Source organism: Xiphias gladius, chromosome 19, assembly GCF_016859285.1.
Source record: "Xiphias gladius isolate SHS-SW01 ecotype Sanya breed wild chromosome 19, ASM1685928v1, whole genome shotgun sequence".
NCBI classification, from domain to species: Eukaryota; Metazoa; Chordata; class Actinopteri; order Istiophoriformes; family Xiphiidae; genus Xiphias; species Xiphias gladius.
The window spans coordinates 9463501-9478507 of NC_053418.1; the positions used below are offsets into that span (position 1 = coordinate 9463501).

Below are 15007 nucleotides of genomic sequence, written 5' to 3' on the forward strand. Positions count from 1 at the left end.
GCTTCACTGAGTTTCTTTCTTTCTTTAGCTGATTGGAACAGCAGGGTAGCCGCGACTGTATAATGGTGAATGTTGGCCAAAATGGATTTCTAAGGTTAAAAACATTCGTGGTATATGTGGGTTATCATATTTATGGCACGGTCGGTGAGATATTAATTCAAAATACATTAAATTTTCAAGTTAACCTCAGGCTCAAGGATATGGATCTTCAGGACTGGCATGATGACGTTTATAATAACCCTCAGTTTAATAACTACAGACTGTTTAAGGATGGAGCTGTATTTGAGGAATAAAAGGTTTTTTGTTTTTTTTTGCTCAACCCTGTGTAAATTTAAGTGTGGTACTCATGATCAGCCAGTTTCATAGAGGAGATAAAGTACTAAAACGACATTTTCCCAAGACCGTGCGAAATGAATAACAAGTTGATGTTTCATCTTTAAAAGGTCCCCTTAGTGTGTATCTTGATCGCAATAACTAATCTAAGGGAGGTGGTGGGATGATCAGATCGTCAGATTTTTTAAACTCCCAAATATCAATATCAGTATGGGCCTCAAAAATCCAGTATGGTAGATTTTAGTCTGTTCTACTATGTAGTTTGTTCTGATATCTACCAATACAGCTAGTCTGCCTCTCTTAACGGAGAAAACTCACTTGTTTGGCTGAAGAATTGTAGTGGCTTAATCTGAATGAATTTGGAGTTTAAACATGATACCAAAATCGATTTAATTAAAAACCATCCTGTTATAACACCCAACAGGGTGACATTACCTACTGTAGGCTATAATATTCTGTAGTCTAATCTCAGTGATTGTTGTGCCCTTGACCGCCTCACATATTGGTCATGGACCGCTTTGCTTTACAAAGATGTTTTTTAGCACCTAACTTCATGTAAATTAAACCAAACCCTCTGTATTTTTCTGTCACAGTACAGCAGACTCGAAGCTTCACACTGTGAAATTATTTTTGTTTGACATTTTGGTAAATGAAACTTTCCCGCTAACAAAGCGGAACAGGCGGCCCTGTTTGGCAATTTCTTTGGCATGTTGATTATGCTAATGATCAAATCTCTCTTCAGCTGAACAGCTGGTATTCTACGACAAGTTTGGAGAGAGTTTGGTGAATCCGACTTGGAAAAATCCTCACAGAAAAAAAGTGAGTGAATTTTAGGGCGAGAAGATGAAAATGATCTTGGATGAGGTTCAATGAGTGAAACAGATTAATTAAATGATACTAGAGGATTAATCCAAGCACTGCTTAACTTGAAAAAATATTCAACACTATGAATATCAAAGACTCAATTTTGCCAAGTTTGTTAAAAAATTAATAGCTTCTTATAGGTAACTATTGCAGTGTGAGATTGTTTACACATTTATTTAATTATTATTTTCTTTATTATTGTATTGAATTTGCCCATTACTGGGCATCAGGTGTCGCTGTCCTCTTACTTTATTTCTCTTTTTTATGTCCATTCATCGTCTTGGAGGGTCATCGTGTGATAAGTGTAAGGGTAAAGTCACAGGAATATCAGCTCTCCTGTTTTTTTTGTATCATTCCTCCTCCAGATCCTCACAACCTGGGCATCCGCTGCCTGGTTAATGGAGACACGGTCCAGAGCAGCAACACTGATCAGATGATCTTCAAGATAGCAGCGCTGGTCACCTGGGTCTCAAAGTGAGTCCACTCACTGTTACTGCTCATGATGAGGACGGCGTCTATGCGCGAGGACTTAACAGAGACCCTGCAAGTTTTAAGTACAGATTCACGTAATAAATACAGAACTTTTATATTTTTCTACATTAGTAACTCCAGCTGAGAGTGCAGTTTCCATTTAAGAAATTATGCAAATCAAATCGTGTCAGAAATGATTCCACAAAAGGAGCGAATGGGCTCTGTTCAGCACTGACTAGAAGCTAAAATTACATGCTTCAGCTAAGACTTATCCACCATGGCTGGCACCCTCTTGCCCTAAAGCTCCCTGACCATCTGGTGAATTCTCTGATCTGATTTGATATACTTGGACGGAAAAGCCTCTCCCTTCCTCGTCTGACTTACTGTTGACAATGACTTTTGTCGTTCTGTAATAATTGCAGCCCCACGGCACCTTTCACGGGATCTGCATATACACTAAGATTATGTGGTGATTTATGCCCAATCTAAATGAGTATAAAAATGATATTGCATGTTCTTGAGAAAAGATTCCCCAGTTGTTGACTAATACTACAAGGTGCACTTTCCACTGTCAACAGCAAGTCATTGTAATATTGAGCATTTTCTTTCGTTTTCCTGAATCTTGCCCTCCACTCTGTGGTTTTTCCTCCTCTGCCAGGTTTGTGACATTAACTCCAGGAGATGTGTTCCTGACAGGCACTCCTCCAGGTGTGGGTGTGTTCAGAAAGCCACCCGTCTTTCTAAAGGTGAGATCATGCATGAAACTGATGACGATTAAAAAATGTACAGCTGGTTTCCACACCTTCTTGTGTCTGTAGCTCCCGCGTTACTTTCAGGACACAGTATTTTAATAGGAATTAGGGTAAAGGCGTATTTTAACTGGGTGTTGAACTGTTTTTTCTTTCAGAAAGGAGACGTGGTGGAGTGCCAGATAGACCAGTTAGGCTCTATAATCAACAAAGTGGTCTGAACCCTGAGACAAACCGCTGAAAACAGGAACAATCCATGAGGGAAAGCCAGCTGTTTAATTAACTGCACTTCTGATTGGTTTCATCACACAATGAAATACTATTTTCAGTTAATGTTTCATAATTATTTTTTAAAACTTTGAGCTTGAAAGTGTGTTTCTTGATGAATGGTTTGTTCATGATACTACAGTAACTGTGAGGAAGGAAAACTTGGTATTTTTTTACTACATGAAACAGTTTAATTACCTGACTCAACGTGGTGTTTGCAGCTCAACCCTAGTTATTGAGTCAGTCATCACCAGCTGTAAAAATACCCTCTATCAGCAGCCACCCACTCATGCTACACAGCAGAAACTGTGAACCTCTTGACTTATTTTAATATGCAAAAAATAAAGTATTTCTAATTATGTTTAATAGTCAGGAAGATAAATGGTGTATGAAAAACTATTCTACTAACCTAGAGGATTCAAACAGATATCCTCATAAAAAGAAAGCATATTTCTGGAAGAAGATCCCTCCCAGTGATGAGGAGAATTTAATTTAATTAAAATTATGCTGTCTTGAAAATTTGTCCCTTGCATTGCCTGGGAGAAAATTCTTCATAATTACTGAGATCTGGGTTCTGATTCATGTACCTGCTCGCTTCATTTTCTTTTTGCTGAAATCACTGAAGTTGAATATTTTCACTGATGGGAATGAGCTTTAGAGAAATTCCAGGACTGAACAGACTCATTTACATTTTTCAGTAACCGTGATGAGGTTACGTGTTGAGCCGGGTAATTATGTTTGAAAATTAAGTCACTTAATAATGTAAGAAATTATTACATTCAAAATTAGGGATTATGTTACATTCGTTTGGCAAATTATTTTGTCCATGGCAGATTACATTTTTCCCAAACAGATACTGTACATTAGGAGTAACTTGGGGTTCAGAGTCTTGCTCAAGGACACTTCAAGATGTGGACGTGAAGAGCTAGGCATCAAACTACCAACCCTACAATTAATGGTGGACCCACTATAACTCCTGAACCCACAATTCACAGAATGAGTGCCTTGAATTTGAAGTTCTTGTGTAGACTATTTCAGAGAGGTGTTGAATCAACTGGTTATTTTTGGGGAAGGGGTTTGTGGTGCTATTGAACTATACTCCATTATAACAGGAGGTGTTTCTAATATTTGTCAACCGTATATATTGTCAACCAAATATTAGAAACACTTTTACAGAATAATTTAAGAAACCATAAAAACATTATAACCTTAATGAAGGGTGGATTTATAGCGGGGCTTGTATTAGTATTAGACTGCATTCGTTTTATCTAAGTATACATTCATTATTTGGCAAGTTAGTATATATACGCGTGAGTGTATCAGTGACCCTTCAGGTGTTGAAGACGTTAAAGAACCAAATCCTGATGCCTCTGATGCTGTATCTACTTTTTTAAGGCTGTGTCTCAGTACCATACAAAATACTGTCAACAGTGTGTAGTGTAAACAAATCTTTACAGTATACTGTTTTAACGAGATATGATTATACTTTTATATTAGTTTAGTTTACAGTAGTTTTTTTAGTTTTATACTAACAGGAAATTATATAAATCTTTAATCATTTGATCATAACAAAGAGATAGTTATATTTTTTTTGTTTTTGAGGTGTTCTTGGAGCTATTTCACCAGCATCCATAATTCTTTTTTTTTCAGCTGTGAGTGGTTCCCTTCATTTGCTTTGTGCATTGCATTGTTGGAGAATAGTGTCCGTCAACAGCACATTCATAACGCATACATTTTAAAAAAAAGTACGCATACTGACTGTTTTGAGTAAAATTAACTTTGCCACTTTTCCAGTGCGATCACACATACTCAAAACCTGCTTAGAATAAGTAAGTTGTATGGATTTGGGACCCTGCTACAATGAGGGGCATGTGTGACTATTATTTAGGATTCAACACTGGGTGGCAGTAGAGTTTCACAGTCAGTGAGAGCTGATCAACTGCAGCTTTTTGGTCTATGCTTGATTCAGGAGGAAAAAAAAACAGCCACTCTGACTTGACTGTACAAACAGTTGGCTGTAAACTCCAAAACATTAACACCTGCCAGAAAAAGCCCTGTCCCCTGAGGCATGTATTTGTCTGTGCGTCTTGGTGTCAAAAGGTCCATGTCGAACAGACAGACGCCTGAAGTCTGAGTCAGCACAGAAAGGTCTACATTCAGGAGCATGAGCTGTCTTTCGAAGAAATTAGATCTATAGGAATGGGAATAATATACTGCTGTAATAATTGTTCCTTTGTGTACATCAAACCTACTCTTTGTGTATGTGATAAATTTATGACGAAATCTGAAAATGTATTTATTTTCAGTATGAACATTATTTAACTTAAACTAATCATTTTGTGAAAAACTAGAAAAAGGCAGAACTAAAACATTTCCACATGTAACAAACTTAACTTCTGCAACCTTCATTACAACATAAACATGGTCGTAACACAAGCTGCACTGAGCATCATCATCCTACATTGAGTCCTCACAACTGATTATACATGGACTTAATAATCCTTGTCTCCTGCGGCTTTATGCTAATGCTATGACTAAAGATAAACTTAAAATCAGTGTCTCATCATTGAAAAATCAAAACACAATTAACCTAAAGACACGAGCGTCCACGCTCAGCATGCACCTTTTTTAACACTTAACACTGAACGCAAGTTTCTCTGACACTAACAGAGGATGAGGTCAGACTCTGAATCTGCGCAGTTAAACACATTAATTGTAGAGGTACTGTGAGATGAAGCGGTGCAGTTTCTGCCTGTTTTCCGGCAACTGGAACAAAGGACTGACACCCAGGAAGACGCCTCCCATCTGGTGCTGCTCCGAAAGGACCTGAAGTAAACATAAACACAGCACCGTCACCGACACTAGCGACCACAACGCTTTTTATTCAGTAACCTGTACTTGGGCATTGTTACCGTGCAGCTTTTCTTAACTTTAGTGGTGTGCTTTTTGTACAAGGCCAAAATAAACAACGCTTAAGTGATAAAAGACATAAAAACGAAAATGAAAAAGAAAAACAAAACTAAGATGTTACATAAATAACTCTGAACCACCTTATTCATTAAGCAAGGCCTGAAATAATGAGGCGACATGAGAGAGCCAAACTTCAGACTGTACTGTCCTTTCTTTTGTTTTACAGTAGAAAACTCTAGAAAGAAATTGCCCCTTCAATCTGACCTGTAGATGTCAAAATTCAAGCTGCTTTACATGAGGGATTGGAATTATCTGTCATCCTAAAACAAGCTAGACAATGACCATTTCTGAATGACAACCTTGATAGGAAAGTTAATAATTGCTTCAAGAGATCTTTGCAGATATATAGGTCAATGATGCTCTATTTTTATAGACAGCGATTCCCATCCCACAGGCTGATAGGGGAGACTGATGGGTGCAGACACTGTCTACTTTACTAAGTCGAAAGGTCAAGTTTTGAATTGCTAGAGCAAGGAATTTTTACAGAAAAACTGAATTCTATGTTTATGGATAAAAAGAGTTAAGATTTATGACTGAATTTCTCCATTTTTCTACACTGACTACAATAGGTGTTTTTTCTCTAGTTCTCAGTTTTTATGTTTGTGCCAATCAGTGAGGTTGCCCTTCTTCTTTTCATTACTCCTTGCTGTTTTCAGAATCAGTGCAATGGCGATAACAGACGCTCATATTCGTATCTGCAAGACAAACCATTTGCTGCCCTCCTTCTTTCACAGTATGAAAAACAACTTTCACAGGCTTGAAAACTGCCGCAGCTTGATAATCCATCACAATAAACATAAAGCCTTTATCTGGTCTCGTCAGAGTTTCTGTTTAATCCTCAGTTCATTGTGCCAGAGTGGAGTGTTTTCATATCAGGTCACCTCACAACCCACAGGAAGAAAGGGACACGTCACTGAGGAATCCTCAAAAATAAGCTGCCTTACTTGTATAAACCATGTGTTCAGATCCTGTCCTTCAGTAAGATTAACAAAACCTCAATGTAAAAATACTCTATTACAAGTAAAAGTTGTATCATTATGACTCACTGAGGTGAAGCAAGACATTACTATTTTACATTTTGCTGGGTAGAGTAATTTATAACAACAAATCATATTTTATAGGCTGTTTGTTTTATTTTGATGATCATATAATGTATTATGTGTTTGAAATAACTGTCATTAAAGTAAATGGTTACTATAGTTGTCAAATAAACATAGTGAAGGAAAAAGTACAATATTTTCCCCAGAAACATGGTGAAGTTAAAGTGTAAAGTAGGATAAAATGGGATTATTAAAGTAAAGTAGATGCACAACAAAATTGTACATAAGTACACCACTGAACCCAGCTGATGTTTTTATTTAGAAATGTCTTTGTTATCCCACACAGCAATTAAATTTGCTGTAAGTGAATTACAGACAATTAAATGTTCTTTGTTTTAAAAACCAAATTGAAATCCAGGATTCTTGGAAAAATAATTTGGGGGAAATTTAAAATAAATATAGATAACAGTAATAGGATTATAGGTCCAAATAACACCAGTGCTCTTCTTTAAAGCCCTGAATATGAAATGTAGATTACTTTGCGACAGTTAAGAGACCTTAACCTGCCTGTACTACTCTTTTCCAATTTCTAATTTTAAATCACTTGTGTCCTTGGCTCAGTGAATCGTCTTTATAGATTGACATTTCTACCCTCAAACATGATTGGATATGACTGGCTCAAGTCGGGCTGAGATCGTTTTTTGTTGCTTCAAAATCAGGTTGGGTTCCTGTTCACGTTGAGTTGGAGGGGTCAAGAACAGTGTTGAAAAACGCTGCTAGCCATTCGGATTGTATTCAGGTTCACCCGAGAACAGATTAATGTTAGAACTGAACTTTTGGGGAGCTGGACTGTGCCTAAACTTTCAGTCCTGAGTCGAGCTTTAATTCTCCAAAGACAGACAGATTTGGAGGGAGACACACGCACACAAGCGCACACACACACGCACACACACACACACACACTTGTTGGGACAGCTTTTTATATTTGAGGTCAGCAATACTATGCTGAATTGTAACTGAATTATGCTGATGAGCAGTCTGGTGATTTCTCAGCACCGAATCTTGCCTCTGCCCTGCTTTAACTTCACACAAGCACACACACACACAAGCACACACACACACACACACACACACACACACACACACACACACACACACACACACACACACACACACACACACACACACACACACACACACACACACACACAGAGACTGTCACTCACCCCCAGGTCTATTAGTGTTCTGACTGCAGTGTGCGCAGCCTTCTCTGAGCAGCTCTCTGTGAGATATGGCACAAAGGCACACATGAATCAAGAGAACAGACAGATGTCCAATACAGAAAAAACCAAGGTCGGGATAACAGAACAAAGCCATTACCAGTGGGTCTGATGGAATTTTTATACTTCGTATTATTGAAGGGTGTCATTTGGGTAGTTTCTGATTGTCTATTATTTTTTTTAAGAAGAAAGCATGTGATGTGAATGGGGGAGCTGCTAGGCGTTTCTTCTCAGGTCTCTGCTCACTTGTTAGTCACACTGAATCAGTGGGACAAGGCAAAGTTACAAGCTCTTAAAGCTACGCTTTTAAAGATCCTTGTGTGTGTGGGGGGATGTGAGTGTGTTTGCTTTTGGGAAGGGGATGTCGGGTTGAGCTCACCATAGTGCTGTTTCTTCTTATTTGCAGTGTCACACAGATGGGAGTGTATCTGAGCCAAAAACTCTGCTTCTGAAGAAGGAAAGACATGAAAATGGAGGCAATTATTCCAGACAATTTACAAAGTTATTATATGGAGAATTCAGGGTTCAGTGATGTGCTATTATACTGTATATTTATGTGCTGGTGAGCGGTTCAGCAGTTCACTACAAATTGCATAGGGTGAAACACAAATATCAGAGACATGAAGAACACCGTGTATGAGCTATTCTAGTACTTTGCTTTAAAAAACAGAAAATTAAGTCCAGTACTTTTCCTTTTTTTTAAAAATCTGTATCAAATAAAAACATGAACAATTTCAAATCAAGCATTAAAATGAAAGTCCTGCTATGTTACCACAAAGACAAGTTTTAACCAATTATGTGTGTTAACACCAGTAAAAGACAAACAATGACCTGTGAACACACAGTTTATTTACCTGGCATAGGTGTGTCTATGAGGTCCAGACCTGTTGTGGTCCAACACAGCGCCCTCAGATGTCCAGCTAGCATACTGCAGAGGAAGAAGAGCATCTCTGGACACTGACTTGGCTGACTTATCTAGAAAAGCACACAGAAACAGAAGCACGAGTGATCAGAAATGTCACAACGAGGATGAGGGTAGAGCTAGAATCAAAGAGAATTTTATACTACAATGAGCACATAGTGAGAAGTCACTGTCAGGATAAAACACAGCGGCAGGATGCAGAGGTAAAATACTTTCTGGGTTGAGCACTCTGGGGCTTTAAAGCTGACTAGGGCAGCATAGTTTTACATGGGTGTCCCAGGTTCAAATCCCAGTACTAGTGAAGCAGATTTCAAATTTTCTTTTGTGGATTAAAACATTCAAGTTTTAATTTCGTTATGGCACGTGTCTTACTGGGCCACCATGTACAGTATGTTAAGGCAGGAGGTTTGTGTTCCTTGTCATGTGAAAGCAATGGGGACATACTGTACGTAGAGGGACGGACAAAATAACTGAAACATTTGACAAAATATAGAAATTACGTAAAATTCCTGAAAAAGACTAAACCCCTGTGAGCCTTCAGAAGAGCTTCAGTCCTCATCAGAAAGTTGTCATATACATTTGAATTATGTGAAGTGGACAATACATTTCATGGCCAAAAGTATATGGACATGTTAACATTATAACAGAAAGTGTGTCATTTTAACTGCATCGCATTTAGGTGCAAGGCTACTTAACAAAAAAACACCAATGAAAAGCATTACACCTGTACACTGATCCCAAAATCACAAATGAATTCAAACAGTTGATGTTTTAATCCCAGTTGGATATTTTTATATTTGTAATTGTTACGTTGAAATAGGAAGAGAAACTGTTGACACAAAGTTGGAAGCACATTATTGTCAAAAATATCAATATATGTGATAAAATTAAAATTTCCTGTAACTGGATGGGGTCTAGCCTAAACCATAAGTCCAAAAAAGTATGTGCACAAGGGTGCCCACATACTTTTGCCCATATAGTGTAAACTGGACAATCCTTCCATAAAGAAACCCTTCATCTGTTTGAGGGATTTTGGAAGCTGGAAATCCACTTCTGCTCTACATTCATGTATTCAGACATTTGACATAAAAACTAAGTTAATGGTTACATTTGGTAATGAGGGAGGCCATAAAACTGGGGACTTTTTGAAGCACTTAATAGTTCAACAGTATGCATGGGGCCATTATAATAATGCAATATGGAAATATATGAGAGCAGAGTTTATATTGTAGAGTGCAGCTGGTCCTGTGAAATTACCTTGTATTCCTTGGTCATTAGATAGCCATACAAAACCATTATGAAATGTTAAGTCTCTCAATGGATGGATGCTCATACCAGTGCAGCATACTGAACAGCTTGGGGCAGATGTTATAGTTTGCTTCTGCTCTCTACACATATTAACTAAAGGAAACTTATCAGACCATTTTGTATTTGTCAAGACCCTCATTTTGCACTCCTTCAAAATGTACTCTACAAAATATGCTTAAAAATATATGAATTAAGACTTAATAACATCATCCAATTCTTCAATGAGCAGTGGCCACTTAGTCGAAGAGGCTAATTGAACCTGTGTTTAAACAATCAGTATGTGAATGTGCAGCACTTAAAAGCATAAATAAAAAGTAAAAATTTTAAATCAAAATGGCAGAGAGAAAAGAGAGAGCAGTCAGAAAAACAAATATTATCTGAGTTGTACGAGCAGTAAAAACACATTATAACAAAAAAGGCAATACAGCAGCTATGAACAAAGCCAGAGGCTCCTTGGCAAACAATTACTGATGGACTGAATATGCAAGCAGATTAAATACACCCGCAGAATAATATTTAAACTATCTAAATAAGAAATTTTCAAAGAAATAGGTCACATGAAGTGGCTCCAAAAGGACATGGTAGCAATTAAAGATGTAAACACTGACATATGGCCGATATTAACTCATCACATGGAACTGTATCAGTCTGTATGTTGGCTGATTAGTATCAAGAAACACTGCACTGGTGAAAAACTAATGGAAAGCCAGTAGGGGTGATAAGGCCTCTGATTACTTATTAAGAGTACGAATTTACTGAAATCTATATCACATTTTTGTCAGTACTTCCACACTTTATATAATAGTGTCAGAAAATGGATGGGTCGATTAACCCAAAAAATAATAAATTAGTTTTGCTCAAACTGACACTTCCCCAGCAGTCATTGAGCTTCCCAGCTACTATGGCTAACAGCAATATTAATAAATAATAATAATAATTACTCTTCAAAAAATGATTAAACAGCCTCCTGAAGCAAAATCTACCGCTGCATCAATATCTCCCAACAGCCTGCAATCACATACAAAAAAAATTGATTTAGCTAACATTAGCAAACAAGAAAAAATATTAATGAGACTTAAATTTTAGTGTTTGTATAGTATACACAGACCTCATATTACCTATAGTCTTTAAGAAATTTAGTGGGTAGTTTTTGCTGTTACTAGTACTAATGGAGGACTGCCATCTGAGAATTAGATACTATATCAACTTAACCTGAATCACTGCCAACCTGCTTTGTAAGACCACCTGAAGTGAATTTATCCAGGCTAACTGATAACAGGCAGCAGAGGAAGAGGTAAGGGAATACTTTTTTATTGTTTGGTATGGAGGTGTGTTCTGTCCTCGTTCAGCACCTGAGCTGGGGGAGGCAGAGCAGAGGCGTTGGTAGAAGAAGATTGAATGCACTGGACGGAGAAAGTTAAAAGATTAGAGTACAGTTAAAAAGAGTAAAGTTTTACAAACATAGGTGAGGCTCTTCCTCAGTAGACAAAGCCAAAGCTGAATAAAGGATTTTATGCCAACACAGAGGTGGCATTGTTCTTTCTGCACTAGTAGGTCAACTTGCTTGCAGCAAAGGTAGGCATACGAACTTATTTGGATGTAGTCTGTATAGTTTACTCTAGCTGGTTACACTGTTTTTTTTTTTTTTGTTTTAATTTTCTAATAAAAACAAGGTCTAAAATAATGGCTGTAAGTAAGGAAGATGGACAGTGTGCACATCTGACCCCAGTTAGGTAAAGGTGAAGTACAGAAACAGCATACTAAACAAAAAAGTGAGAGAGTCCACACACTGAATATTGGCAAACTGCCAAGACTGTTAACGGTGCAGTGTGTCAACCCTGAGTGGTCTTCAATAGGCAAAGAACAGTCCTTACACCTACAATTAGGAGATCACATGATACGAAAAAGCAGTGAATGGGTAAGTGAAAGGCAAACTGTAAAGCGGCTTTGATAAAAGCCCTAGATAACTGCAGTCTGTTTACCAGTCCATGTCCCAAAATTATCCATGATGAACAAAAAAACTGAAGCCATCATTAATAATTCTTTGAGAGCTTGCAAAATCCTGTGTGTGGACTACGACTCCTTTTCATTTGTATGTCAGTTCAGTCAGGACACTAACGTCAAGGTTTTGACCATTAATTGCAACAATATGCATTTTATTTTGGTTCATGTGATGCCCTGGAACAAATCTGAGCAAGATTGGCACACACTATCCCTGAGCTCAAAAACCTCCTTGGTAGAGCCTGAGATACACAACATTAATGAACATGCACAGATATTCAAAAATGTTTTAAATCCACTTAAGACTAAATGCTAATATGGGAGGAGGCTGGGGAGGTGGAGGGAGTTACTGTAATTTGCTGAAAGCAGGCAGCAGAGTAGCAGTGAGGATGCAGAGCGCAGTGTCGCACACTGAATGAGCGCCAAATGTTTATATGGACCGCCTATTGTAGGAAATAGGTCATGGGCATGCGTGATCGGATGCCGATGCTGGAGCATCTGACCATAAAATGGCTTCCGTGCTTGCCTGAACTATCGCAGACTCCATTAAGACCTCAAACAGTAGTTAACAACAGTGGTTTCAATACATTCAGGGCTTTGAAAATGTTTTTTGATAGAATCAACTGCACTCAACACTTCTGTTAAACTTCGAGGACACAATATGTTTCGGTGAGACACACTGATCGTTAACATATTACTGTTTGTTTCAAACAAAATCTCCTCAGTGCACCTTTAAATGAAAATGTTGCAATCTTTTTATTGCATTTTGATACGCTGAAAATGATAAAAACAATGGCTCATTGATGGATGATCGTGATCTATCCAGAGCTTTGCTATTATCAACTGTTCTATTAAATAGTACATGTCTATCCAAGTCACTATGCTTTGATTGTTGCTCTTTTTTTAATGCAGCTTATGTCACCTCAAAGTCACTTTGCAGGTTTTGTGACCAATGCATCTGCACTTTGAGCACTGCTTGCTTGGTCCCTTTGGAAGTTGGTTAGGGGCCTTGTGTTGCTTTGAAAAATTACAAATAACATTCATGAGCCATAGGCGTCTTTTAAAGCTAACACACACTGGTATTCAAGATACGTGTCTCATTTGTGTAGGCGCGTTTGTAATGGAGATTTAGTTACTTCAAAGTTCTTTTTCATATGGTCTCCCTGGTATTTTTGTACGTGCCCTGTAAGCAGTCACCTATGGAGCTTCTTTGGTAGGTTGGGCCAGCATGGAACATTTTTCCCTTCATGTAACCTCTGCCAGAGGGGCCCAGCAGTGCTCTTCTTTACCTTGTAGGAATGCAGGTCCTGCTCTTCACAGTCAGAGTCGCTGTGATAAGGGTCGTCCGTAGTGGTCCAGGTCAGAAAACCCTCCTTTTTCCAGAAGTCACAGATGGGAACGTCCCTGGGAATCTACATAGGATGGATGGTAGACTGTGAATGAGTCTCTCAATTTTGTGTCAAATATATAAAGATTTCCATTAAAAGATGGGGGAACACAATGACTGTTAACACTAAATTCCTATATGGAGAAAAGACGTCTCTACACACTAATTACCTCTCTGGAACTTCAAGATTGTTCTTAATAATCGTTACATGTCTGTAACGGCTTTCTCTGAGCTTGCATTAATTTCAGTTTATTAGCTGACTGCTTGTTACTTTTTTTCAATTATACTACTAAACTGTTAACAGGGCAGAAACAAGTTGTGAGCACAGCGTTGACATATCACCTTTCAAGTCGATATGGTGAAAGGCTTTTTTTAAAATATTTTATGACATTTTTTAACTAAATGAATAATCTATTAATCCTAAAAATACCATAAACTCAATGGCCATTATATTAGGTACACTTGTGCAACCTTATGCAGTCCAATACAACAGTCCTGCCATAACACCTTTACGAAGCTCAAAATATTCAGCTTTTTGATGACATTGTCAGGAGTATGTAAATTCAGTTATATGTTTATTACTGAGGTCAACAGATGGTGTTGTATGTGGCGTACATTTTACTGAGAGGTATTTCTATTTTTTTGTCCTTCCCATTGACATACATGAGGGGGGTATAATGATATTAACCTCATCTTTAATTGGCTGTCATGTCCATCTTTATGAGGATGATACTATTATATATTTTTTTGCAGATTCTTCTCTATCAGCTATTATGAACCTGCAAACATCCTTTCATACTCTTCAAGGTGTGCTCACAGATCTAAATCTAGTTTTGAATGTACATAAAACAAAGTTTCTGTGGTTTTCTAGAGCCAGCAATACAGTCAACAGTAACCTACATATCTCCATTGTAGATGGATTCAGAATTAAGAGAGTTCCAGATTATAAATATCTTGACATCTGGCTAGATGAAAGGCTTACATTTAAATATCACATAGACAAACTTGTGACTAAAGTACAGCACAAGATCGGTTTCCTGTATAGAAATAGAGCCAGTTTCCCTCTGCCTTGCAGAAAAAGGATTACTGAAGCAGTATTACTGTCAGTTTTAGATTACGCTGACTTGATTTATAGGCACACAGCTCCTTCTATCCTCACACCTCTGGACTCAGTGTATCATTCTGTCCTGCATTTTATTACTGGTGATGTTTATGGTAGCTATCATTGCACCCTTTATGTGAAGGTTGGTTGATTCCGTCTGTCGGAGAGACATGACAGGCATTGGTACCTATTTATTAACAAAGCCCTTATTGGCAAATTACAATCTTACAGTACATCTCTTTTGGTCAGATCATTTGGTACTCACCAAAATTGGTCCAATGATTTGCAAACATTTCATGTATTTTGTATTTGG

The 15007-nt window shown here is 37.8% G+C and overlaps 2 protein-coding genes across 7 annotated transcripts in view; one reads left to right on the forward strand and one right to left on the reverse strand.

Moving 5' to 3' along the window:
* fahd2a (fumarylacetoacetate hydrolase domain containing 2A) overlaps positions 1 to 3865 on the forward strand; it is a 9894-nt gene extending 6029 nt beyond the window's left edge. For all 3 annotated transcript variants that reach the window (XM_040155540.1, XM_040155539.1, XM_040155541.1), the window contains exons 6-8: positions 1563 to 1671; positions 2327 to 2414; positions 2576 to 3865. In XM_040155540.1, coding sequence (XP_040011474.1) covers positions 1563 to 1671; positions 2327 to 2414; positions 2576 to 2638 — 260 coding nt within the window. In that variant the 3' untranslated portion in view covers positions 2639 to 3865. The remainder of the gene's footprint in view (positions 1 to 1562; positions 1672 to 2326; positions 2415 to 2575) is intronic.
* Positions 3866 to 4976: 1111 nt separating this feature from the next.
* gpat2 (glycerol-3-phosphate acyltransferase 2, mitochondrial) overlaps positions 4977 to 15007 on the reverse strand; it is a 116141-nt gene continuing 106110 nt past the window's right edge. For 3 of the 4 annotated variants that reach the window (XM_040155544.1, XM_040155543.1, XM_040155545.1), the window contains 5 exons: positions 13495 to 13617; positions 8829 to 8949; positions 8354 to 8422; positions 7921 to 7976; positions 4977 to 5510 (listed from right to left, as the gene is read on the reverse strand). In XM_040155544.1, the coding sequence (XP_040011478.1) occupies positions 5394 to 5510; positions 7921 to 7976; positions 8354 to 8422; positions 8829 to 8949; positions 13495 to 13617 (486 nt within the window). In that variant the 3' untranslated portion in view covers positions 4977 to 5393. The remainder of the gene's footprint in view (positions 5511 to 7920; positions 7977 to 8353; positions 8423 to 8828; positions 8950 to 13494; positions 13618 to 15007) is intronic. The other variant, XM_040155542.1, reaches the window with a different exon arrangement.